The following is a 23,906-nucleotide window of genomic DNA, read 5'->3' on the forward strand; positions in this document are numbered from 1 at the left end:
TTTCCTGTGCCAGACATCCTGCCATGAGGAAATTTTAGAGCAAGGACTCCCAGCATGCCGCCCTTCTGTAGGAATGCGAAGTTGGGCTTCCTTTCTTTCCTGATCTGTGCGGGAAGGAGCTTATTACCTTTGGGGACAGATGCCTTTTGGTTAGAAAGAACTGAAAATAAATAAAACACTCTGGGAAAAGGTGAGTCTAACCCCCTACCCCCACCCCTCAGACTTGAACCTAGAAAAGAAGGGAGAGGGAAGGGTGAAAACACCTAAGCCAGTTCAAGCCCGGGTTGGGGATTGAAGGCTAGAGAAAGAGATCTTTGAGGACAGAGAACTGGAAAGCCTTTGAGATAGCAGAGCCCCACTTGGATTTGGCCTGTGGTTCAACAAGTTAAACAACTGCTTGTTCTGTGGGCTGGAGTGTCAAGACAGGCAGACGTCCTCATTGACAGAGAGCTTGCTGTGTTTGTCCAGCCTGAGAACTTTTCAATGACTGTTTGTCTTTCTAGTCCAAATTGAGGGTTGGGGCTGGGTGAATCGCCTGTTTGGCTGCTCCACTGCTTTCAGCCTTGCCTGACAGATGAAAAGATTCCCCAGGATGGGTTTAAGTCTTTAAGATGGCCAAAGACTGGGTAGCTGTATCCACAAAGTGAATCTGATAAGGAATGCGAATATTTTGGGGGTGGGGTGGGTTATTTCTGAGTTTCTTGAGTAAAAAATGTGGACAGCCAGGACCAAATGATAGAAAACATCTCCCCACAATCTGATGAATTTTACATGAACTTTGAAAAACCAACAGCTACGGCTTCCAAATGGGTGAGGAGGTGCAAGCCATATGAGGTTTAGGGATTCCACATCACCTTGGGCATAACAGGAGCTACGCACCTGCAAAAAACTCCCTCTCTTATCAGTTTCAACACTTACAACTCAATTTTAACCTGCTCACCTCCCAAAGGACACCCAGCCTGCCTTCTCGCTAAACTTAATTAATAAGTTTAAAGAAAATGATGGGGGCTTCTCAGATTTAAAAAATTTCAGTTTCTGGCATGAGACATGTTTGAACATTGGCTGATGGAAAGGGTGCGTAACTCTATTTGCAAAGAGACCCACAAATAAGTTACATATAAAAATCTAGTTGGAAAATGATGTTTTCTTAATATTTTTCATCACCCAGGATATATTACTTTGCTGTAAAGAGGGATAGTTCTCAGCAGAATTCTTTCACTTCCAAATTTGAAAATATTCAAAGAAACAATGAAAAGCTCTTCAGACCAGCACTTTCTTTCACTCATACATTCAGTCCACACAGCCTTGCCATACAAATGTGTTAGGAAATCATTTAACTAGTGACTGTCTTTTCTTCCCAAACAGGCTCAAAGTCAGAAAATGAGATCCAAGACTTCTTTGGTGATGAGGAAACGAATACGGCTTTACCGAAACGCCCTGAAAGAGTCGAGTAAGTTAGTATCCTCATTTGAATATTAGTGTGCTGAAGTTATTTTTTAAGTCGGAAGTAGGTTACTTTCATGTTTTTGTTGTTGTTGTTGTTGATTTTTGGTTATGCTGGTTGTGAGTTTGGGGTGTTTCTTGAGTTTCAGTGAAACTTAAAACAACACCTTAGTGTTTGATGTATTTGCATACAAATCAACAACACAACTTTCCACCAGCAACCAGCTAATCCCCCTCAATGTCTACTCATCTGGACCTTCTAGAATTAATATTTGACGACTCTCTCGTTGAAACAACAACCCCTGACCTTCTGCAGTTCCACTGTCACATTATTCTATGACATATTCATCTTGAATTCATTTCCGGACGATTTGATTGGAATGAGGTTTGACATGTATTGGCTTCCATGAAAGGAGCAGACTTTGATCTTGGTGATGGGGTTTACATGATATGCATCATCTTTACCAGGGACACCAGCCTTCTGCAATGTGGCAGCCACGATGTTCCCACAATGTGGTGTCTGAACGGGAAGTGACTGACAGCCGCTCTGTCAGGAATACCTTCATTGTGAAGAATTTAATTTAATATTCCATTTAGAATAAGCATATGATTTAGGGTTGAGAGTTTCCCCTTTCAGGCATCTAGTCTGCCTCATTTCAACTACACTACCAGCTGAGGTTGCCTCCAATACCAACAGCTGCCTTGTTGGTAGGAAAAGCAACCTTCTTAACAAAAGCTAAATGGACAACTTACGAAATGACTCTCTTCTATTATTTTGGGAGGATTTGATGGCAGAATTCTCTAGAGAAATGTGGTTATTATGTAAATTCCGTTGTTTTAATTCCTCAGTGCTGTTCTGGAAGATCCTTTAACCATGTTTACTAATCATTTGTCAAAAGATGGTTTGTTTGGAAATTAAATTTTATCCAAGCATGTTTTCTTTCATAGGCACTTCCACTAATGATAATTAAACCCCAAACTTCCATAGCAGAGGGGAGGAGTATCTTCCTTTATCTTCACAATCCTGATAGATCTCACCTCCTCTTATACTGTGATCATGGACCCATAGAAGGCTTCAGGGGCTTACGGTATTTTTCCCACCCTTAAGACTAGAGACAGCTTCTCACTCTAGGAATCTTGAATTCTGTCTGTGAATAACCTATGAAAGGATTTGCCCCCCTGCTTTGGGTGTGACCCTAGGTAGAAACAGAGAAGAAAAGATTAAACCAGTGACTCTGCAGACCGAGATGCAGAATATTCAGCCAACAAAATTAGTGCTTTGGCCAGGCTCTGTGCAGTGGCCCTCAGTTTTTGGGATCCTGGCTTTCAACATAACCTGCAAGAGATCATCACTTAGCATTGATGAAAAGATCAAAATAGAAAAAATGGCCCAGCTATTGACTGTACATCTCTCTCTTTTTTTCTCTCTAAGGAAGAGAAATTAGACCTTTGCCCACTTAAGCCAGTGATGTGAGGAGCTATGGCAGATGGTAGGGTCACCAAATATGTTTCTATCCAGCAGGACTAGAAAATCACTTTAATATGATGTTGCTTTATCATGGCTGGAGTAAACCATGCTTAGGGCATGATTCTGAGGTCTGGAAGGATGTTTGGAGTCTGGTGGTGGAACTTGCTCTGAACAGGCTCCTATGAAAATCCCCAGTGCTTCTTGAAACTCTGCTGAAGACCTCTGAGCTGCAGAATGTATCTTTTTTCCTTCTGTATAGTAAGCAGAAATGTGGACTCAACAATGCTATACTCCCCAGCATGGTTAGTAGACTGCTCCAGTCAAGCATTTGGTATTTGGGGTAAGTGTGGTGAGATAACTTTCTGAAAGAAAAATTCTGAGCATTACTGAGGGACACCACTACTCAACCTGCCCAATCAATAGTCAATGGAACCTGGAATCCTTGCTTCCTGGGTTCTGAAAGACTCAGAGAAAGAGACTTGAAAACTAAAATATGCCTCCCTGATTTCGGTGCCCCATCTGTCATTTATGACTAGCTGGATACTGCTTTGGGGTTTATTTCAGAGAATCACCCTGAAGACCCTTATGTAATCACCCCCAAATGTCCCTCTTTATAAATAATAGTGAGTAAAATGGATTTTTTTACCTCCCTATATCTATCCCTGGGGAAATGTCCCTCTGGGAGAATGCATGGTCCCATTCTGTGTTTAGCCAATCAAAGTGTGAACCAAGGCACTTGCAAAGATTAAGCAACCTTAGTGACCTTAGGTCAACTGACCCCTGACTTCTCAAGAAGCATCTACCCAGGATGCATCCAGATGTTTTCAGTGCTTCAAGAGAAGGCTGCATCTGGGAAGGAGCTCCATGGGGCCGAGTTACTGTCCATGAATTTGGCTGAATCAGATGCATCTGCCCTTTCACTGTTGGCACAAAAAGTCATACACATGTTCAAAGCTTTTCAAGGGTAAAATTATTAAGAGACACTGTGTGGTATAGTTACAGTCTATGTATGTAAAACCTGGCTTCTTATCCCTGTTTTCTGTGGAAGTGCTTAGAATTCCAGGGGAAGAGGTGTCCACAAACTCAGATGGTCAAAAGGGGAAGAAAAAAAAAAAGCATCTTTATTTTCACCACCTTCTAATGGAATGTTATATGCTACGAGTGTGGGCAACAAACACAGGATTATTAAAGTCTACTAGCTTCTCCAGGTTTCCAAAAGAGTCCTCAACCAAAGACCAACCTGAATACTCCTGTTCTGAGCTGTTATTCAAAGCTTTTGACACAGATGGGGTCACAGCGCCTATACTAAGTGGTTCCTCTTTGTGCAAATCAGTTTTAATGGAAGCCAAAGTAGATGGTTAGTTTGACAGACAACCTGAACATTAGGTTGTAGATCACCTACTTTTGGATGGGAAAGAAAATCTAACAATTTAATTGCTGGACTACTGCAGCAGTGCCCCTACACTTAGGCCTGAATGCTACAGGATGATCTAAGTTCTATGGTGATAAATGGTTAGGAGAAAGAGCCTTTGGGCCAGAGGTCCCAAAAAGGAAAACACTGGTTTTGTTTTTGGACTATGTGTTTTCAGAACCCATCATGGGTTCGTGGGTTTGCCTGGACCACTGTACCATTCAAAAGACACCTTCTCGGTGGGACGCCTTGAAACCAGCGTTTTGTGGAAGGGAAAATGGGGGGCGGGCATACAGAAAGGAGGCACCTGTGGGCAGAGGGGATAAAATCCAGCAAGGGAGAGTGTGGGAGCGGGTGAAATCTCGGGAAAGGAGACAAATCCTCCGAGTCTAGCCTCAGCACTACTGGGTGGAAGCCCTTGGTTTCAGAGCAGAAGGGGTCTGGCTGTCAAACGCTCTCCTTCAGCTTCTTCTTTTTTTTGTAATGCTAACGCAGCATCTATTGGTAGCTTGCTTAAGCTCTTCCGGCCAGAGTAGCAGAAAGACCTGGACTTGTCAAAGCCGAGGGAAATCGTTGTGGAAGTTAATCCCTCACCAAATTGCGGCCCTAAGCAAGGAACAATGCATTAAATGAATAAAGTCTCAAAGACTCTACCAACCATTATTCATAAGTTAATTATTTTAAAAAATTTAAAAGAAATCCTTCTTGACTGACCAGGAAATGTTTAAGAATAGCCCTTGCTGCTGAGGTTGGCTGAGACAACTCAGTCAACTCCATCAGGGTCCCCTGTAACATGTCCAAGCTTCTCACCCCCTCCTAGGCGAGCCGGGTATTTTACCCAATCCTTAAAACTTCTCAAGTCTTTCACTGCTTTGAGGACGCTTTCTGTGGCCGCCGGGGAGGCCCGAGAGAACTTAGGTTGGCATTTTCGGCTACTGAGTGCAAGGCCGGGTTGAAGGCAAGCAGCCCTTTAAATCGCCGGGTGCTGCAGCCGGCCCCAACCGGTCGGCACAAACAAAGAACCGCTCCCCACCCTCCCCCGCCCCCGTTGAGGCCTCACTCGGCTGGGCCCGGAATGAAGACTGAAGGCTTCTTCCACCGGCCGACTTCCCACCCCAAGACAGCGGAACCCGCAGCCCGGGAGGGCGTCCGGGGAGAGGAGGCCGCGGCCGGCCGTGGCTCTCACAGCCCGGCCGGAAAACGTGCCCTTGGCTCTAGGAAAGCTAGTAGAGGACAGACTCCGACCGCGGGCAACAAGTGGCCTGCGGGCGCTCAGAGTGGAAGTGATTCTTAAGTCTCCTTTCCCAGGGGCTCCGTCTGGCGGCTGGGTACCTAGTTCAGGACCGCAAGCGAACCGAGGGAAGAGACCTGCGGTCGATGACCCGCCCTCTTCGCTGCGCTCCCCTCGCCTTTGTCTTTGTGGCCCATTGACCTCGCTGTGATTTGCGACGGGGAGGAAGGATCCTTAGGCCCTCTCCGGAGGGCGGCGTGGGTTCGAAACCAGCCTCTCCTAGGTCATCACCGTCTCTGGCCCATTCCTGGGGCTCGGTTCCGGGCCCGATTCTAGAGTCCGCCCGTCTCAGCGTTCCAGGCACCCGGCAAGAGGGACCGACAAGGCTAAACGGGAAAAATATGGAATGGAGGGAAGAGAGAGGAGGAACGGAGAAGAAAGGATCTAGGTAGGAAGGCGAAGTGTGGTCAGAAGGCTCGTGGAGTTGAGAGCGAGAGCTGGAGAAAGAGCTAGAGAGAGAAAGCTGAGCGACACGAGCAAATTCGGAGAAAGCGAGAAAACAAAATTAGGGGCAAGGGCTGCTAGCCCGGGAGCTCCCCTGCTCTCGGCCTCCTAATCTGCAGCCGCCTTTCCTCCCAGGATCCCTGGCCCTCGCCTCCTCCCGACACCTGGGACCAGCTGCCGAAGCAGGCCGCAGTCCCCGCGCGCGGGCGGTGGCAGAGTTGGGGGCTCCGGGCCGCCAGGAGGACATGACGCACATCGCAACGCCCCCTCCCCGAAATCTTGGTGACTACAGGCAAAACCCAGCCTCGTTCGCTTCCGAGAGCGCGGAGGCCGAGCAGATCTGCCTAGCTTTCGGGAGCGAAGGGGGAGGGGGCTCACGAATAGAGAAAAGAATCCGTGCCCGGGTCAAAGCGCATGAGCAGTAGGGGCGCGAGATGGGGGGTGGGGAGGGGAGCGCCAGCAGTTGTGACTCTGTACGTGTGTGTATGTGTGTGAGTCCCCCGTGCGGAGAGACCTGTCATCGCTGACGTCGGACCGGGCCGCGGGCCAATGGGCGACCTAGGCGATTGTTCCTCTCGGCGGGCCCGGGCCACGGCCCCGAATCTCTATTCACTTCCTCACGCGCCCCGCTGCTGCCTCTGTAGTGTAAGGGATTTCAAGTAGACATTAAAGACCGAGAGAGAGAGGAAGGAAAAAAAAAAAAAGTCACAACCCAAAACTTGGGGGGCGGGGGGAGGAGAACTTTGCAGAAGTTGTTTGTGATTGTTCTCTCCCCTCCGCGCTTTTAGGTGACGGTGGCGTGAATGCCCCGACCCAAGGAGCTCCAGGGAGCCCCGGCCTGGATGCAGCAAGCCTCCTTCTCTCAGCCGATCTGGGAGCTAAAATTCGTATATATGGCCGGGGCGCTTGGGCACCACCGCCACTTACAACATCGCCACTTTTCCCACCTCCACTCCCCCGGGGAGCTGACCGCCAAAGCGCACTCGGAGCGGCCGGTCGGACCCCTTTGGAGCAGAGCCCGGGGACCCCCAGCAACCCACAGACTCAGCTTTGCGCACCCCACTATCCCTTCCATCTACCCCGCCACCACAATCACTCTCCTGCTCGTGAAGCCGCAGGGGGCTCTACGAAACAGCCGCCCAGCCGAACCGCGGTGGCGGCGCTTGCCCCGCGTTGTCCACCCGGGTCGCAACCGCTGCCATCTGACTCTCGGTCCCGGCGTTGACCGCAGAGGCCGTGGTGTGGCTGGGCTGGGCCTGCCCCCTGGGGCCCGGTAGAACGCTCAGCCCACGCCACACGTTCTCATTCGCACTATTTGTCTCAACAACAGGTAGCAGTTCCGGACACCATGGCCCCCAGCTCGCTGCCGCCTCCAGCCCCTCGGTGTTCCCGGGCCTTCACGAGCAGCCTCCCCAGGCCTCCCCTAGCGGCTCTCTGAATGGACTCCTGCGTCTGGGGCTCCCCGGAGACATGTACGCGCGACCTGAACCCTTCCCGCCGGGACCTGTGTCCCGCAGCGACGCCCTGGCAGCTGCCGCAGCCCTGCACAGCTACGGGGGCATGAACCTGACCATGAACCTCGCCGCGCCGCACGGTCCCGGCGCCTTCTTCCGCTACATGCGCCAGCCCATCAAACAGGAGCTCATCTGCAAGTGGCTGGCGGCCGACGGCCCCATGCCCCCGCGCCTTTGCTCCAAAACTTTCAGCACCATGCACGAGTTGGTCACGCACGTCACCGTGGAGCACGTCGGAGGCCCTGAGCAGGCCAACCACATCTGCTTCTGGGAGGAGTGTCCGCGCCAGGGCAAGCCCTTTAAAGCCAAATACAAACTTGTAAATCACATCCGCGTGCACACGGGCGAGAAGCCCTTCCCCTGTCCTTTCCCGGGGTGTGGGAAAGTCTTTGCTAGATCAGAAAATCTCAAAATACACAAAAGAACTCATACAGGTCAGTATTCGGCACTGTCTGTTTCGTGCGGACCTTCTGAAGGGGGAAAAGGGGCCTTCGAGCTGGATTTCCTCAAGTTCCACCTGGGGGGAGGAGGAATATTTTGGTGTTTCCATGAGCCACGTTCATAAAATATTAATTATGAGCTTCTATTAGAATCGCAGAAGTTTCCTGAGGCTGTGTGTGGGTAGGATAGTGTGAGATTTCTGATGGGTGGGTGGGGGGGGGAGGGTGCTTGAGTTTCTGTGTGTGCAAATGTGTGGTCCCTGCTTATGGAGTTTTATATTAAGGTATTCTGAAGGGCACTGTTCATCAGAGTCGTAAAGACTTAGGAACAATTTCTTTTCCTGGTCCCTTTGGAATTGTGTGGGGAGTACTCTTCCAGTGGTCAGCCTGACAACCTGACTGCCACCTGGACTGAAAGCTCACCAGGCCCTTGGTGCCTTCTTTAGGATTTGGGAGTCTCATGGGCTAACTTTGCCTCTATTTTGAAGCCTTGACCACCCATACTCTGGATGTTTCACAGACCCTTTTGCTTTAGCAGAGACCCAAGGAGACTCATCTGCCTTAAATGTCATTTACTGAGCTGTTAAGTGAAATGGGGACATGTGTCAACAACATCTGTTAGTTCTGGTTAACAGAAAGAAAAGGAGCGAGCTCAAGAGCCTGAAAAGTTGAATTCCACTGGCCAGAAGCATCTCTAATTAATGCAATTGCAAGGAGAAAGTTTTCACACTTCCCAGAAAAGCCTGTGAAGTTACATTAATTAGTTTAGCAGCCAGTGTTTTCGCTCTCCTTAGCTAGGGTTTTCTTGTCCTGCTTCCTCAAAGTTTATGAAGTCAACATCTACCCTCCTCCATTTTGGGGGCCGGAGAAGGGCACGTATGGGAGAGACAGAAAGGATGAAATAAGTTTCAGCTTAGTGCCCCTTTCTACTCCCTGGCACTCTGACTTACCTCTATTCTTGGTGGAAACATCAGCAATTATCAAAGAATTCCCCCAAGCTGGCACTACCCAGGAGAAAAAGCTTGCTAAAATCCCACTTTCTCCCCTCAAACCCTGCAGCTTTGGGGAAGGTCTTCGTCAGGACACTGGCACACTCGGAGGCAAGAAAAGTCCACTGTTAGTCTCCTACTTTATTTCCGGAAACGTACGGTTTATCCGAGCCGTTTCCAGGATCCACCCCCCGCCACAATCTCATGCAAGAGTTTGTTCCCCGCCCCCTCCGATTTTTATCCAGGGGAAGAAGGAGAGAAGTGAGACCCAGATCGCCGCCCTCAGGCTAGCTATTCTTGGAGCTGGCGACCCGCACCGCGAAGGTAGACTCGAGTCCTGAGCCAGAGAAGGAACTCATTTTTAATGACAGGGGGTTTTAAACAAACAAACTTTTACTGCTCTTTGCCGGCCTACTGTTTGAAGTCCGTGAAGCAGAAAATGGTTAAATTCTCAGTGCAATCGACCTACAGCAGAGAAGCAAGTTCAGTGCGCCCGAGCTGGCTCAGGTTTGCGTCTATTCAGAACAGAATTCTAAGTGCATTCTTTCCCTTTCTACTGGCAGTCCTGATTCATTATCAAGGAGTTAAAAATTTTTTTCTTTACAGAGCTTCTGCCTTGGCGTTTCCCTCAAACCCTCCTCCTAAGTAATGAAAAGAGGAGAAACAACAACAACAACAACAAAATGTTTCTGAAATGGCAATAGACCTCACTACAAATTATTCATGAAGACAGTTCTCGATTCAACAGGAAAATAATTGCCTTTTCAAATATTAATGGCGTTTCATTTCCTTGAGTCGCGGAAGCGGCAATCAGGAGCAGCTTTCTTGGGAGTTGAGATTTTCTCGGATCCGAATGCCGGGCCCGGCTTCAGAAGCAGCGGCTCCGAGCCCACTCCGAAAGCTTTCTCTTCGCGGTGGTCACAGCGATCTCGAAACAATGGTGCTGCCGCGAGGGAGACTCGGGCCGGCTGCCCGGCGCCCTTCCCCGGATCCCTGGGCCGGTGGCTCGCCCTGCTTTCCCAGGCTGACGGTAGAGGGAGGCAGGGCTGGGATCCAAGGCAGAGAAGAGACCACGCCGGGGCTGATGCTCGGACAGGCCGGCCAGCCACAAGTGCGAGAAAATGGCGCGAGCCGAACCGCCCCGCCGCTGCCCAACTTTGTCGGCGGGCCCGGCGCCGGGCCGGGGAAGGAGGGCTCTCTCGGCGGCTGAGCCTCTGGGAGGAGACTGCCGGCCTTTCAGGACTCAGGCCCAGGCTGCTCGGGGCGGGCTGCAGGACCCCGGCCCAACCCTGCTTCCCCACATCTATCCACCCACCCACCCAGGGCGCAGCGCCCAGATCTGGTGGGAGGGAGAGGGCGGGAGGCTGCGTGTTGGGTGTAGGGGCGGGGAAGGATGGGGTGTGCAGAGTTAGGCGAGGAGTCCGGGGCTCCTCCTGCTGCTGGGGAGAGGCCGGGAGGACGCCAGGGCGCGGCCTCACCTGGCCTCCCCTGGGCCTGCGAACTACCAGCCTGCCCGTATCACCTTCAGGGCCCTGCTTTTTTCGCCTCAGTACCTCGTCTGGGACGAAATCATTGTTTCTGTTTTACGTGAATGTTCAACAAAGTGCTCACAAGATGGGTTGGGGAGGGAAGCAATATTGGGGGTTGCAATCAACCTCAAATTCTATTTCTCCTCTGTTGTCTTAGCAAATCTTGCTTTCTTTTGCAGGCTCTGAATTACATGGTTTTTGTAAGTGATTTTAGAAGGAAAAGATGGAAGAAAGGGAGGAAGAAAAGTTTTAGTTTTGCAGATGCTAACAGGGAGCAGAAGGGAGAAAAGGAGAGGCATATCGGGACACTGGTTTATTCTGCATCGTTCTACTTTTTTTAAAAAAATAAAATTATACAAGTGTGCCGAGAAACGGCAGATGCCAGCACTGTCCAGTGTTTCCACTGAACTAACAATACTCCTGCAGTGTGAACTCACAGCGGCCGCGCGGTGAGGGGGCCCTGGGCTTCTAACCCGCTGCCTGGCGGAGGCGAGGGTTGTACGCAAACCTCTGGTTCAGCCCAAGCCCACGGGATTCGGGAACAGGGGCTTTGTTTATTCAAACCTGCCCCAAAGCACTCCTCTCTCCTGGAAGCGGCGGGAGAAGGACCACAAAGGCAAACAGCCCTCCAGCCGCGCATCTCTTCCTCCTTAGCCAGACGCTTGGTAGCCTCTCCCTCAACCCAGGGCGCCCGACAGCCTCTGTTTGTTTGAAGCGCCCGGACATTTCTTCCCCTCCTTCCCGCAGCATCTGCAGCTCCAGCAGAAACCTGGGCTTCCGGATTCTTGGGGTCCTTTCCTCCCCCAGACGCTAGCGAATCCAGCGGGATGTGAGCTCCCAGACTGGGGCTCGATTCGCGGCCAGTATTTCCACCCTAACGCGCTCTCGCGCCTTCCCGCGGCTCTACAGGGCATCGCACCGCGGAGCAGGCTGAGCCCTCCCGGGTCTACCCTGGCTGCCCGCTTGCCCTCCGGTCCACCAAGCCAGGCCTGGCCTGACCGCAGCAGCTGCGCTCATCCTGAAGCCGCCGCGACCAAGGGTGGGATTACTGGAGAAGCCATAGATCCTGCTTGGCCCGGGCAGAACCTGCCTTGCTGGTTTCTCTGCTCAGGCCCGGGAGACCGGACCGTGGGCCGTGGGTGGTCTGTGGAGGCTGCTCGACCTCTCACAGTCAGTTTGGACTGGGAGAGACGGCTGCCCGAGGGACAGTCTCCAGGAGGCCGCTGGAGCAGCGTAATAAAATATTATTGCCTGCGCGCGTATCTGGAGGGATCCGGGACAGTTTAGGCAAGATTTGAAGAATGCTGCTAAATGTTTGCCCTCGGGGGGTAAAGGGGAAGGGGGAGGGGGCTCCATTTCCCGTAAAAATCGCGTCTGAAGTGAATCATTTCTCAGAATACCTTTCCCTGCAACACGAGTCCACATTAGGCACACGCCGTGTGCATCAGCTGCGCATCCTGAAATTATTCCATCGTCTTGGCGTTTGCACAAAACCTACTTTAGGAAACAATGTGGGCCAGGACTGGATGTGTGCGGGGTGGACCACTGGGCGGGGAGCAGGGGGCGAGCAGAGACGCTTGGCTAGAACAGCAACTTTAAATTGAGCAGATGCGAGCTCCTCAGTCAACTCTATTCTCCGGGCAAAGGTGCTTCTGGCTCCGAGTAGAGAAAATTAGGAGGAAAACAACCGGAGTGGATCGGGATGTTCCAAGGAAGGCAACTCGACTAAGATGGAGCCTTTGTCGCTCCTCCTCCCTCCCCTCCCCCCAGGCCCAGGCGGGAGAGGGGGAGGGCTGGAGGCTTGCAGGAGAGCTCCGGGGGCGCGCTCCGAGTGGGGGGAAGGGGGTGCCGGGCCTGCTGCACTGGGGAAAAAGGTTTCTGAATTTTTTGGTGTGGCCCTCTTCCCCAAAATGTAAGAGAAACTGGGAAAGGGTAACGATGTTACCCACGCGCACTAATGTCTCTGTTGTCTCCACCAGGGGAGAAGCCCTTCAGGTGCGAGTTCGAGGGCTGCGAACGGCGCTTTGCCAACAGCAGCGACCGCAAGAAGCACTCGCACGTTCACACGAGTGACAAGCCCTACACGTGCAAAGTGCGCGGCTGCGACAAGTGCTACACGCACCCCAGCTCGCTGCGCAAGCACATGAAAGTGCACGGGCGCTCGCCGCCGCCGCCCAGCTCTGGCTACGACTCGGCCACGCCGTCTGCCCTCGTGTCGCCCTCGTCGGACTTCGGTCGCGAGCCTCCGGCGGCCTCCTCGGCGGCGGTGGCGGCGCGCGGCGCCGACCTGAGCGAATGGTACGTGTGTCAGGGCGCGGGCCCCGCAGCGGCTGCCCCCGCGGCGCCCCCAAGCCCCGCGCCACCGCTTGGCCCCGCCGCTATCGCCGCCGCCGCCGCCGCCTGTGCTAAGGTTGCTGCTGTGGGTGCTGCTTCCGCGTCCACTGACTGGCAGGTCTAGGTTGGGTTACTGAGGCTTGAAGAGAGAGTGAGGAAGTAAGCGAGGGAAGCCGGAAGGGAAGAAGGTCACCACTAATAGGGGGTAGAGCTCACCGAATCTGCCGATGTAATGTACATTGTCTCAAAATATCTATATGGTACCCACATGGATTCTGCAGTCACATCCAGCACCCTACCCACCACCCAGATGCCCTCGACTGTGTTGCGTGAAGCCAGGGTTGGGGTAAGGTAAATAGAGAAAGAGGCAGAAGGTTAAAAAAACAAACAAACATCTTAGGAGAGTTTCTGCGCAATCTTGGCAACTGCAGGTGGCAAAAGTAAACCCTGTGTGGTTCACAGAATGGGAAATGTTTTCCTCGAGGCCTGGGCCTCTCCAACTGCGACCCTTTCTCCCTTCCCAGTTTCCAGTCGGAGCCTCCTCGGAATTCCTACACGGGAAGATGGCAGAGGAAACTCATGAGCCATTATCTTCCCTCCTGTTTTCTTCCTCTTTTGCCTCCCTACACTTCCCCTCCCCCAGCTGTTCAAGTCCCAGATCGAAAATTTTCCAGCCACTTCTGTAAAGGACACGATAGGGAAGTGGGGGGTAGGAGTGTGGGAGGGGGAGGTTAAGCACCTTCCCTGCGGACTATATGCCCCTCCTCCAAAGGCTTGCCCAGGCACACTGTCTGCGGACTTGTCTGCGGCTGCGGTATGCATTATATACCGGGGGTAGGAAAGAAGTCCCAACACAGGAAATACAAAAGAAAGTGTGCTAAAGGGGCTTTGGGATTCAATGCTCTGAGGACTCCACAGACCAGTCACGCTGTCCTCACGTCCCACCTTGGTCCAGGAGCTGCCAGTGGAATCTTGTGGGTACTTGGCGGTTTGGGATGCAGAGTGGACCAATGACGTCACTGAGCCTAGGCCTCCACAGCAAAGGGATCCCGCCTAGGCGACAGTGTCTGGGTGAATCGCGGCAATTCTGTGATGGTCTTTGTCAAAAATCACACAATGTTGGTTTTGTTTAAAAAGGGGGGGGAGGGGACGCGTGGGACAAGAGACAAACTGCAAGAATAAATATTTTGAAGGCAAACACCCAATGGGTCTAGATTGAATGTGTATTTGATGTGCTGGGTACCAAATCCCCTGAAAAAGAACCAGATGTTGGGGGCAGGGAAAAGGAAAAGTCTGCAATTGTTGCCAAGGGGGAGGAAAGATCAGGGCCTGGTTCCCAATCAGTTACCCTCTGAAGGGAAGGATGGTGCTGCCTCAAAATTCTTGCCAAGATTTGGGGGGAGGGGCAGATAAAGACGGAAAAGTTTTGGTAGACCCATCCCAGTCCCTTAAGAATTTGGGAGATAAGTACAGGTGTGATACTCCTACCTATGCGGAACCCCCAAAGACCTCAGTTAAAAAGCTGGACACAGCAAACCAGCCCAGATTCTCCCACTCTGCTGGCTTTTCTTCTGTTCTTCCTCTTCAGACACCATTGGAAGATTGTCACTCCTGCCCCATCGCCATACACGTCCATCAGATAAATAACGTCCTAACTGGAGAGGGACTGTTTTCATTACCTCTAATAAAAACCAGAATCTTCCAAATACATCTCTAGTGAATCCGCCCTTGTGGAAGGGGCTCTTCAGTCCTCTTCCCGCCCTGCCCCCACTACAACAGGGCCCAGAGGCCGTCTGGCCAAGGGCTGGAGGTCGGCTGCAAACGGTTCTCTCCCATCCAGCAATTCCCGCCCCGCCGCCAAGGTGCAGGGGACATCTGGGGAACTTGCTTCTGAAGATGTTAAAAAATGTCCCAGTCTCCAAAGAGGACTCCTTTCTTTCTCTTGCTTTTCTAGGCCCCATTTTTCCTTCCACCCCCATGCAAAATAATGAAATAAAATAAAAAATGCGTAGTCGATCACTAATCGCCTTTAATTTTTCATTTGCTTGTTACAGATGTCCACCGCGTTGCTCGCAAGGTAATCTCGCCCGGCGCAGCTGAGCGCCCGCATCTCGCGCCTGCGACATCAAAGGGGCCGCGCACAAAGCAATGTTTCTTCGCCACGGTGCATCTTCATGGTAAGTTAGGATTTCTATGGCAATGGGCAAGTCGCACTAAAATCCTGAAAGGCCGAGCCTGGAGCCCGTCCAGGCTTTTCATTAAGGACATAATATTTACGTCTAACAGGCCTTTTTTCTTGTGTATACAAGTATATATTTTTGTTTGACGCGGACTAAATCATTTTCATTTAATTTCCGGTAAACAAAACCCACGCGAATGGGCACTTGTTCCCGATCATAATAAAAATGGATAATAATGTGAGGGAAGAAAAGGGCCGCTTGAATCGCCGCTCAGCCCCCTTTGTTTCTGCTTTCTGCGGTGATCAGAGGGCGCATTTGGGTTTGATGGCGAGTTTCTAAAGGCGAGGAAATGGTTTGTAAGAGGGGAAAGAAAAGGAGAAAGGTCTAATCAAACTCGGGTTGTTCAAAGAGTCGGGTTTTGGGGTTGAAAGTGTGAGTTTGACGATGCATCAGCATGCTGCGTTAGGCTCGCCATGGAAATACGCGCGGGGAGCGGCCGCTTCAAAGGCGGCACACTTCACTGCAGACACTCTATTAAGATACATTTGCGCTGACCTTTGCTTTCACGCCATTTAATACTGTCACTGTGCTCTCCAGTATATACTTCCTCCTTAGGACCTGCCTCGCCAGCGTTTAGGGGTTCACCTTGCACTCTGATGCGGGGGAGGGGCGCTTGACATCAGGGACGCTTTCAGGAAAGGGAGGAGCCGGACTCCGTGCATCTTGACTGCGCCCTGAAGAGGCTCCAGGGTCAGGAGTAAATAACTTTAGGGCAAGCTCGGAAGCTTAACAAAAGAGCATCCCCAGCTCGGTTTTGTGCCAAGCAGCTCTCCGCCTCTGGAGCAGGTTGGAGGCCTGAATTTAAATGGGACTTGGGGGAAGGAGCAGGAACCGCCCTGGATGAGTCTGGGGAGTTCAGACTGTGCCTTTGGGACATTTCACCCTGGCCCCCAGCACAGCTGATTCGGCCTCTCTGTCCGAGAAGTTTCTCACACACACCCAAACTTGTTTCTCCCCAGGGTGGGTGGTAGGGAACCCCTCAGGCCTGGCTGGCCTGGGCACAGATTCAAGAGCCCAAGGCCAAGGGGATAGGGAAGATGGAAGGAAAGTTAGAAGTCCATGTTCTCTTAATTGTCTTGTTGTTTATTTTATCCAAGTACCCCAGTGAATAGGGGAAAAATAAACACGGTGGAAAAAAAAAAATCAAACAGTGGAGTCTTCTTTAGTGCCAGTCCTTGTGGTTGAATAAAAAGGATGGTCCGCTTTCTATTCAGCTGAGAAATCTTTGAAGTGGGAGTTATTATCTGAGACATTCCTCCTTGTCGTCCTAACAACGCTGATGAAACGTAAAAGGTTCTTTGTCAGCGATTTGTTCTCCTCTCTGTCAAACTCCCTCTGCCCCCGTTAGTTTCAAACCGTTTCTAAAGAGATAAAATCTAACTTCTTTAAAAAAAAAAATACATGCACACTACACTAACTGGTAACTTAGGGCTAAGTCCTGCCACAGGGAAAACAAAAGCATTGCAGCGACATCAGGTCCAGAGCCTGTGGAGGTGTGCAGATGTTGAGGGGGCTCTTTGCCCAGGCTCTGGGACACGAGGGAAAGAATGCAGAGACAGTGCAGGCAGAGGGTAGACACCCTAAGCCCACACTGTGGGTCTGCTTCTCTCTTTGCTTCTCTGCACTCAATCAGTCCAAGTCAGGTCACCTGGGGACCCCTCAAGCTCCCGCTATTCTTGTTCCCTGTCCTTGGAACCTAAAGCTGCAGCGGAGCAATTGTTCATATTTCCTGCTCCTTCAAAGACAATCTCAGCTAAAAATAGACCCATTGTGTGTTTCTTCCACTAGCAGCTATCAGCAAGCCCTTCCTGCCATTAGTAGAAAGAAGAGGGGCTTGAGGGAGAGAGACATTTTTATAATTTCCTGTTTTCTTCAGCATCTTGGCAATTGGAGTTCAGAAGGTCGTCGACCCCAAAGTGCATGCAAACGTCCCGCTCCCCCATCCACATGTGCAGTCCTTCATTTCATATTGTGCCCAAGAAAAAGAGAGAAACTTTTACCCAGTCCTGCTTTCCGCAGACATTTTCATGTGGTTTTAAAGGTGTTTTACAAAAAGGAGGATGTTCCAGCCTCCCTACCCCCGTGTGTGCTGACTAAATGATTTGTAAAGAAGTTTCCCCAAGCTGTAACCCATGCTGTTATTATAGTTGCTACAAAATGTTGTCTCTTATATTGATTTTTATTTGTTTACTGAAGGTCCCCACATGTTTGTTTATATTGCTAATTTATGGGAAAATGTAATGATTGTAATGAATGTGAATTATACAGACAGGCAAATGTTTTGTGATCGTAATTTACTCACGCAAGAAAGCCTGGCTGAAACCTTAGACTATTTGGTACCCTCTCTACCCACACTGTTAGTGATTTATCATCTGTCCCCTTAGCATCCTTAAATTATGAACTAACTTGAAAGGAAAAAAGTTGTTATGTATTTCACTGAAAGTAATTGTTGAATGAAAATATAGTTGAAACCTGTGGTTTAATCTGCTGTAAATATGTAAAAATGAATTAAATCCGTGATTCCTTTTCCCTCCAGAGATTTTTGTGTACATGGAGATACATTTCCCTATTTTCTTTGGAAATAAACGATGTGATGTTCCCCTTTCCCTTTGAAATTCGAGTGTCCTGTTATTGCTTTGTCCTCTTGGGAGAGATTTGGGGCCCGCCCAGCAGCATCCCTCCTTTTCCCTGCCATCCGTCACGACTTCCAGATACATTTCCAAAGTCTTGTCGTTCGGAGCAGCAAAAACAGAAGGACCCACCAAAGCAGCCCTTCTTAAAGAAGACTTCTCTCGCCCCCAATTTCACCCCAGTAACATTGGCACTCATTAACTGGTTTCCATCGCGGAAGGGGAAAAGGTAGGCCGATGCTTTCAGTGTGTTCCTGGCAGGGGCTGTCTTGCAATTGTACCACAACTTCTCACAAACCACCTCTAACTTCCTAGAGAGATGACTGGTACCTGGCAGGAATAAAACAAAGAAAAAGAGAGGGCAGGCTGCCTCCAAGTCTTCCCTAAGCCCCGATGGGGCTTCCCTGGTGGCTCAGACGGTAAAGAATCCTCCTGCAATGCGGGAGAAGCGGGTTCGATCCCTGGGTTGAGACGATCCCCTGGAGGATGGCATGGTAACCCAATCGAGTATTCTTGCTTGGGAAATCCCATGAACAGAGGAGCCTAGCGGGCTACAGTCCACGGGGGTCGCAAAGCTGGACACGACCGAGTGACTAGGCAGCGCAGCACAGAACATAAACCCTCGTGAGGGTACTTCGAGTACAGTTGCCCGCAGGAGTCTTCCCAGCGGACTTCATTCCCCTCTGAGAGTAGCCGGTGCTCAGACCATTCACCTCCCCGAAGACTGTGTGGCTACAGCCCACAGGACTCCTCTGATCCCCGATTGGGAGGTTGGGATTCACTGAGTTTTAGCATCTGATGGAGAAGCTACTATCCCGTCCGGCCACTGGATAAATTATTTCAGATATATCAGTACCACCTGATCCACCAGAGCCTTCTTCCTCCCTCCCCTGCGGTCACTGAACCTCTGGTCACCCGCGTGCCTTGCTCCTTCGCTCCTAACGCGCAGGCACAGCATCCGCCAGACCCCTTCCTGATGAAAGAGAAATTGGGTTTCGCGGGCCTGGCTGGGGCTTGAGATGAGCTGAGTGAGTGGGACGACAACGGCTCTTGAGGTCTGGCTGTTCCCTTCTAGAACACCTTGGGAGAACCAACTCGTAGGGCTAGGGTGGCAGGCCTGCAGAGAAGGTTGCGGGAGGGACCCCGGTGCGCAAAGGTGCCAGGGCAACACGCGAGTGTGAAAAGACAGCCCCGAGGGAACGGCGCCTGGAACAGCCGCGACACGTCGCAGTCAGTGGGCGACGCAGGGGAAGAGGTTCCTGGACTTTGGTCCTGGGGTGAGCGCCCCCTCCCGTCCTTCTCGCGGAAAGGTCCCCCTCCTCCGGCTCTGGGCCGAGGTAAAGCCTCTCCAGCTGTTTGGATCTCTGCGCCCTGCCCCTGTGGGAGAGGGCACTCAGTAAAACCGGTTCACCGACGGAATCCTTGTTGGGGGAACAAGTGAGTATGAGAAAGGCCCGGGGCACCCTGGGCCTGGTCCCCTGCCTGGATTCCCCACGGCCGCCAGAGGAGACCACGGACCCTCCAGCTACGCCTCCCTAATCCCGCCCCGGACCACGCTGTGCCCGCGGGGTCGCCGGGGGAGTCGTAGCCCAGCCTTCCCTCGGAGCCGAGAGGAGATGTGGAGAGGGCAGCTGCCCTTGCCCCCATCTCCCCCAACCCCTCCACGCGGGTCTCTGGCGGAAGACCCGAGATTGAACCGGCCAGGTTCGAGAGGGAAGGAGAGGACAAGGGCAAGTGTGCTGGGGCACCTGCGTGCCGCTGCCCCTAAGAGTGCTCGGGTTTCCTTGGGAGAAAAGTTATTTTTGGCAGAAAAGTTGAATGGTGTGACCTTTGGCAGAGGGGTGGTCACTGGTGCCCGAGTGCCCCTGGCTAGTTCACCCTAGAGAAAATCTTGAGGGAAGTTGCCCACCTCCTATCCCACACTGGTAGCCTGGAAAGAAGATTGGGGACGCCTTAGCCTCTTCGCTACTTCCAGTGCGAGCACCAACTGGAAAGTGCGGGTAAGAGGGGAAGACTGGCTAGGCTTGTCCACCCGTGGCCCTGTGCTTCAGTTTCCTTGTCTGCAGAAAGAGAATTTCCAAGAATTGTCTTCACAAGTTTGCCTGGAGCAGTAAATAGGATAATCCTTGAAACCATTTAGAGTGTAGGTGTCAAGTGCTTGTTAAGATTGTTGTTATTAGGCCCACTTACAAGACTCCATCTTTCAGACACATCACTTAGCTCCTCCTTGAATTAGGTCTCCAGACCCTCCTAGAAATCGAGGCACTTGCAAAGGTCTCAAGCTCCAGAGCAGGGTGTGTCTTTCCAGGCAGCACCTAGGCTAGCTGAGGGTCCTGAAACAGCATGAGTGTCTGTACTCAGAGTTCTAGATGCTAGTGCAGTGGGGGAGGGAGGAGAGCACAGAGGCAGAGACACCATTTATTTTTAAAAGCTCAAGAAAAATGGGAGGGAATCGAGTTTATTTCTGTGCAAAACTAAGCAGGAGAAACCTGATCATCTTAATGTCACTCCCATGACTTGTTAAGACACTAACACTGCAGCTGGCCCAGATGTTGATTTATTTTTTTAACCATAATTCTGCGGTTACTTTGAATCCAGATGGTGGCCTTTTCATGGCCCAGGTGTGCAGGGCGGGAATGTGCAAGTGGGGGGTAAAAGTGAGCAACCTAGGACAGAGCAGTTTGGGGCAAAAGTCACACAAAGGCACATTCTTTCCAGGAAGTCATCAGAACCTTTTTAAAAAAATAATCATAGTTGTTTAAAATGCTGAATCTTCATTTAAATGCTGAATCACTTTTCATGCTGAAGTCTTATTCTTGTTCTGAGAAAATTAATAACATCTTTGTCACCAAGTGACTGAGAATCCCACAATAACATGTTCTACTTGTCACCAACTTCCTGTCTGGGCATCAGGACAGCATTGCCTTTTTAGCCAAATATCTTCAATGAGGAAAATGCCTGAGAGTTTTCTAGGAACATTACCAAGTCCAGACCCCAACATCATTTAAGAAAAAGAGAATCTCATTAGACAACAAAGAGAGTTCTTGGTGTTTGCCTCTGAACCTTCCAGTGGTTTTCCAAACATCCAAAACAGCTGTGTAAGAAAAGAAATGAGAGAGAGAACGGAAGAAAAAAAATTACTTCAGGATGTAAGTTGATAAAATATAAATAGGACCAGGGAGATGAACTTGAAACCTGTCATGCATTTTTGGCTTCTTTAGATCCAATTTAGACTCTGTGTGAGCCAACATGCAGGGCAAAAATATTCATCAATTCAAAACAAGTCAAGCAGGCTCTGCATGCTTTTGAACCTCAATAATAAATGGGCAGGCTTGAGAAATGTCTGTGCAGAGAAAAGAAACCCAAGTTGGGTAAATTTCTATGGTTTTGTCTGTGCCACGTGATTGTAGAATAATGGGAAGAAGAAAGGGGGAAACCCCAAACACAATATTATCAGATGATTCATACAGAAAATCAGAAGGATAACCAGTTTTCTCTTGTCTGCAACTGATGACTGGCCCATGAAAGATCAGATTAGCCAGATGAGGATAATGTTCTTTGCCAGAACTGGAGAGAAACTGCAGATAGCTCAAGGTCCTTGGCTTATGCCACAGCAAGGTCTTGCTCAGGGTTTAATGGAGGCATCTAGCTTTTGTGAACTCAAGGATGTATTCATTAAGCGTTATAAATAACTACACCCAGTATCTTAGTGAAAAGTGTTTTGCCTGAAATGTGCATATTCTGAGTCACAAAAAACAAGCATATCACCCCAAAAGATTTGCTAATTTCCTCTGAGAGAAGGGAGAACAATTGCCTGATGCACATATGCAATTCTCAATCACATTGCAGCCACTTTCACCTGAGAAAATGTGTTTCAAACCTGTCGCTACAAATTTCCTCTACATTTTCTGGCACTGCATTTAGTAAGCAAGGAATCCATAGTCAAATGCTTTGTATCAAAGAACCTGTCAACTTTCTTACACACACACACACACACGCACACACACACACGCACAAACTGTTATAAACAAACAGAACTTCCTTTAAATGTGAAATATCATTTCATTGTATAAAGGTAAAAAAAATAAAGGAGCAGTAATCCAACTTCCGGATACTGTTCTGAATTATTTCACCAGACCCTTTTAAAAGGGGATTAGCAGGGCTTTGGGAGCAAAATCCTTCTGTTTTATTCAATCTCTGATTTTATGTTATAATTACGTGTTGTAAAGGCTCTGGAATTAGTATGCAGGCCCCGTCAGGACATGATGCAGGTGCTATTCTAATGGTTCAGCTTTTTAATTAAGAAAGGAGGTAAGAGAATCGAATCATAAAAAACACTTTTGTGAGAGCTGAGAACATTGCAGCGACTGCATGAATAAAGCCTTTATACCTTCCTCTGACAGGTCAGCTACCAAGGCGCTGACTTATGACCTTTTCAGGGTCAGACAATAGTTAACAGCTTTCTCACCTTGTCCCCACCAAACCTATTCTTCTAGCACAGATCTTAGGGAAACTGCCTTAAGTAGCTAGACTTCTAAAAAAAGATACTGCAATTAGAATAGATACATATCCATATCTCAGGGCCCAACCACTTATCTCTTGTTTTCTGCATTCCTTTTCATGGGTGGGGGAGGGGGAAGTTTGGGAGGCCCAAATATAGTAGTAGTATATGAGGGTGAGGAGAGAATCTGCCCTAAAATATCCACACAGGAGGAAGCAGGACCAAGGCCAAGGTGGACACCGCTCCCCTCCCCTCCATCTCTGGGAAACTAAAACAAGGAAAGTGTGCGAAAATAAGGAAAGTGCAGGAAAAGCAAGGTAGGGCCTCCAGCCAGTTCTGGATGTCTTGGAAGTGGGCTCTCCTTTGAAGAAGCGATTTGGCCTGAACACTCTGGCCTTCCTCAATTCAGTTCAGTTCAGCTCAGTTCAGTCACTTAGCCTGGAGCAGTCCAAATTGGTGGGCGTGTCTTAGTCCTTCCTAAGTTCCTTCAGCTCTCTAGTCACTTCCAAAGAATCCTCACCTTGGAGTAAGACTGTTCTTGCCTATGACACCCCTGGCTGTCCCACCAAAGTTACACTGGAGGCCCTTCAGCCTTAAGACACCTCACCATTGGGCCTGAAGCCATCAGTCCCCCAGGATTCTTCCATCCCAGGTTTTGCTAAAATTGGGGGCCCAAATCTGGACTCCTAGGGACTTCCCCACTCTGTCTCCCATGGACCCCTGTAAAACTCCTATCCATCGCCTTTTCTTCCAGAACCCAGACAGTATGATTGGGAGACCTGGTCCAAGGCCAGAAACTCAGGCTCTGCCCTTCCTGAGGAGGCCAGGGAGGCCTGGGCCCAGCTGAGAACAATGCGAGTATTAGGATATCAGCCGCCCTCGCAATGATCACGCGTTCAACGATTTTGTTTTCACGGCTGAGGGGGCTTTTTTCCAATGTAAATCAAGCGCTTTAGTTATTAAGGCCGAACACTAATCTCCAACAACCTTGACATAATGTGGCCGGGCGAGCCGGCCCACTTCGCACCTGCAGTCTGAATAGGGCGCCTTGTCAATGGGGGACACGCTTGTTGCCCCGGCTTGCAAAAGAGGGGAGTGAATAAGTCAAGCTTTGTGAATGTCCATGCGCGCTCACCCTCCCGCCTTTGATCACGGAAAATGTCTTCTAATTTGTTCTTTTTCATTGTAACAACGTTTTCAAGGCCCTTTCTATTTTTCCAAACCACATTTTTATAAAGAACATAAATCGCCCCCCGAAAACAAAAGGGGCGCGTCCCGGCCGACTGGCGCCATCACGCTTCAGTGTTTCGCGGTTCTAGAAAGTTTGTTGCGTCTAGAAGCTACCCTCACTGCAAACGATGCGCTGGAAGGCCCCAATCATCTAGAGCTCCAGATCCGGGCTTCTGGAAGGAGAGTGGCTATGGGTTACGCGAAGGGAATGTAGAGGGGACTCCCTTTGGGGTAGGGGAGACGCACGGGTCAGTGGCAGGCGACCCCAAGGGCCAAGGGGCTAAGATTCAAACGGTCAGGACCCAGGGGTCAGTTGTGTCCCTTGGGGATGTTATGCCACTTCCTGGCTGCTCCTGAACTCAGCAGGCAATTCCCGGAAGTGGACATGGGTGATCCACTTTTTCCTATGCAAAACCGATTCGCTCGCTCTCTCCAAAGCTTT

General features: G+C 50.4%; 1 protein-coding gene across 1 annotated transcript; it reads left to right on the plus strand.

Moving 5' to 3' along the window:
* The first annotated feature begins 54 nt into the window (after positions 1-54).
* LOC138076828 (zinc finger protein ZIC 3-like) lies at positions 55-23,678 on the plus strand. The gene is given in 9 exon segments (XM_068969159.1): positions 55-168; positions 170-190; positions 1,366-1,450; positions 7,388-8,005; positions 12,509-12,952; positions 14,918-15,040; positions 17,300-17,439; positions 18,809-19,070; positions 23,473-23,678. Coding segments are annotated over 9 exon segments (2,013 nt in total).
* Positions 23,679-23,906: the final 228 nt, after the last annotated feature.

The sequence above is a fragment of the Capricornis sumatraensis genome, chromosome 1 (genome assembly GCF_032405125.1).
Source record: "Capricornis sumatraensis isolate serow.1 chromosome 1, serow.2, whole genome shotgun sequence".
In the NCBI taxonomy this organism is placed as follows: domain Eukaryota; kingdom Metazoa; phylum Chordata; class Mammalia; order Artiodactyla; family Bovidae; genus Capricornis; species Capricornis sumatraensis.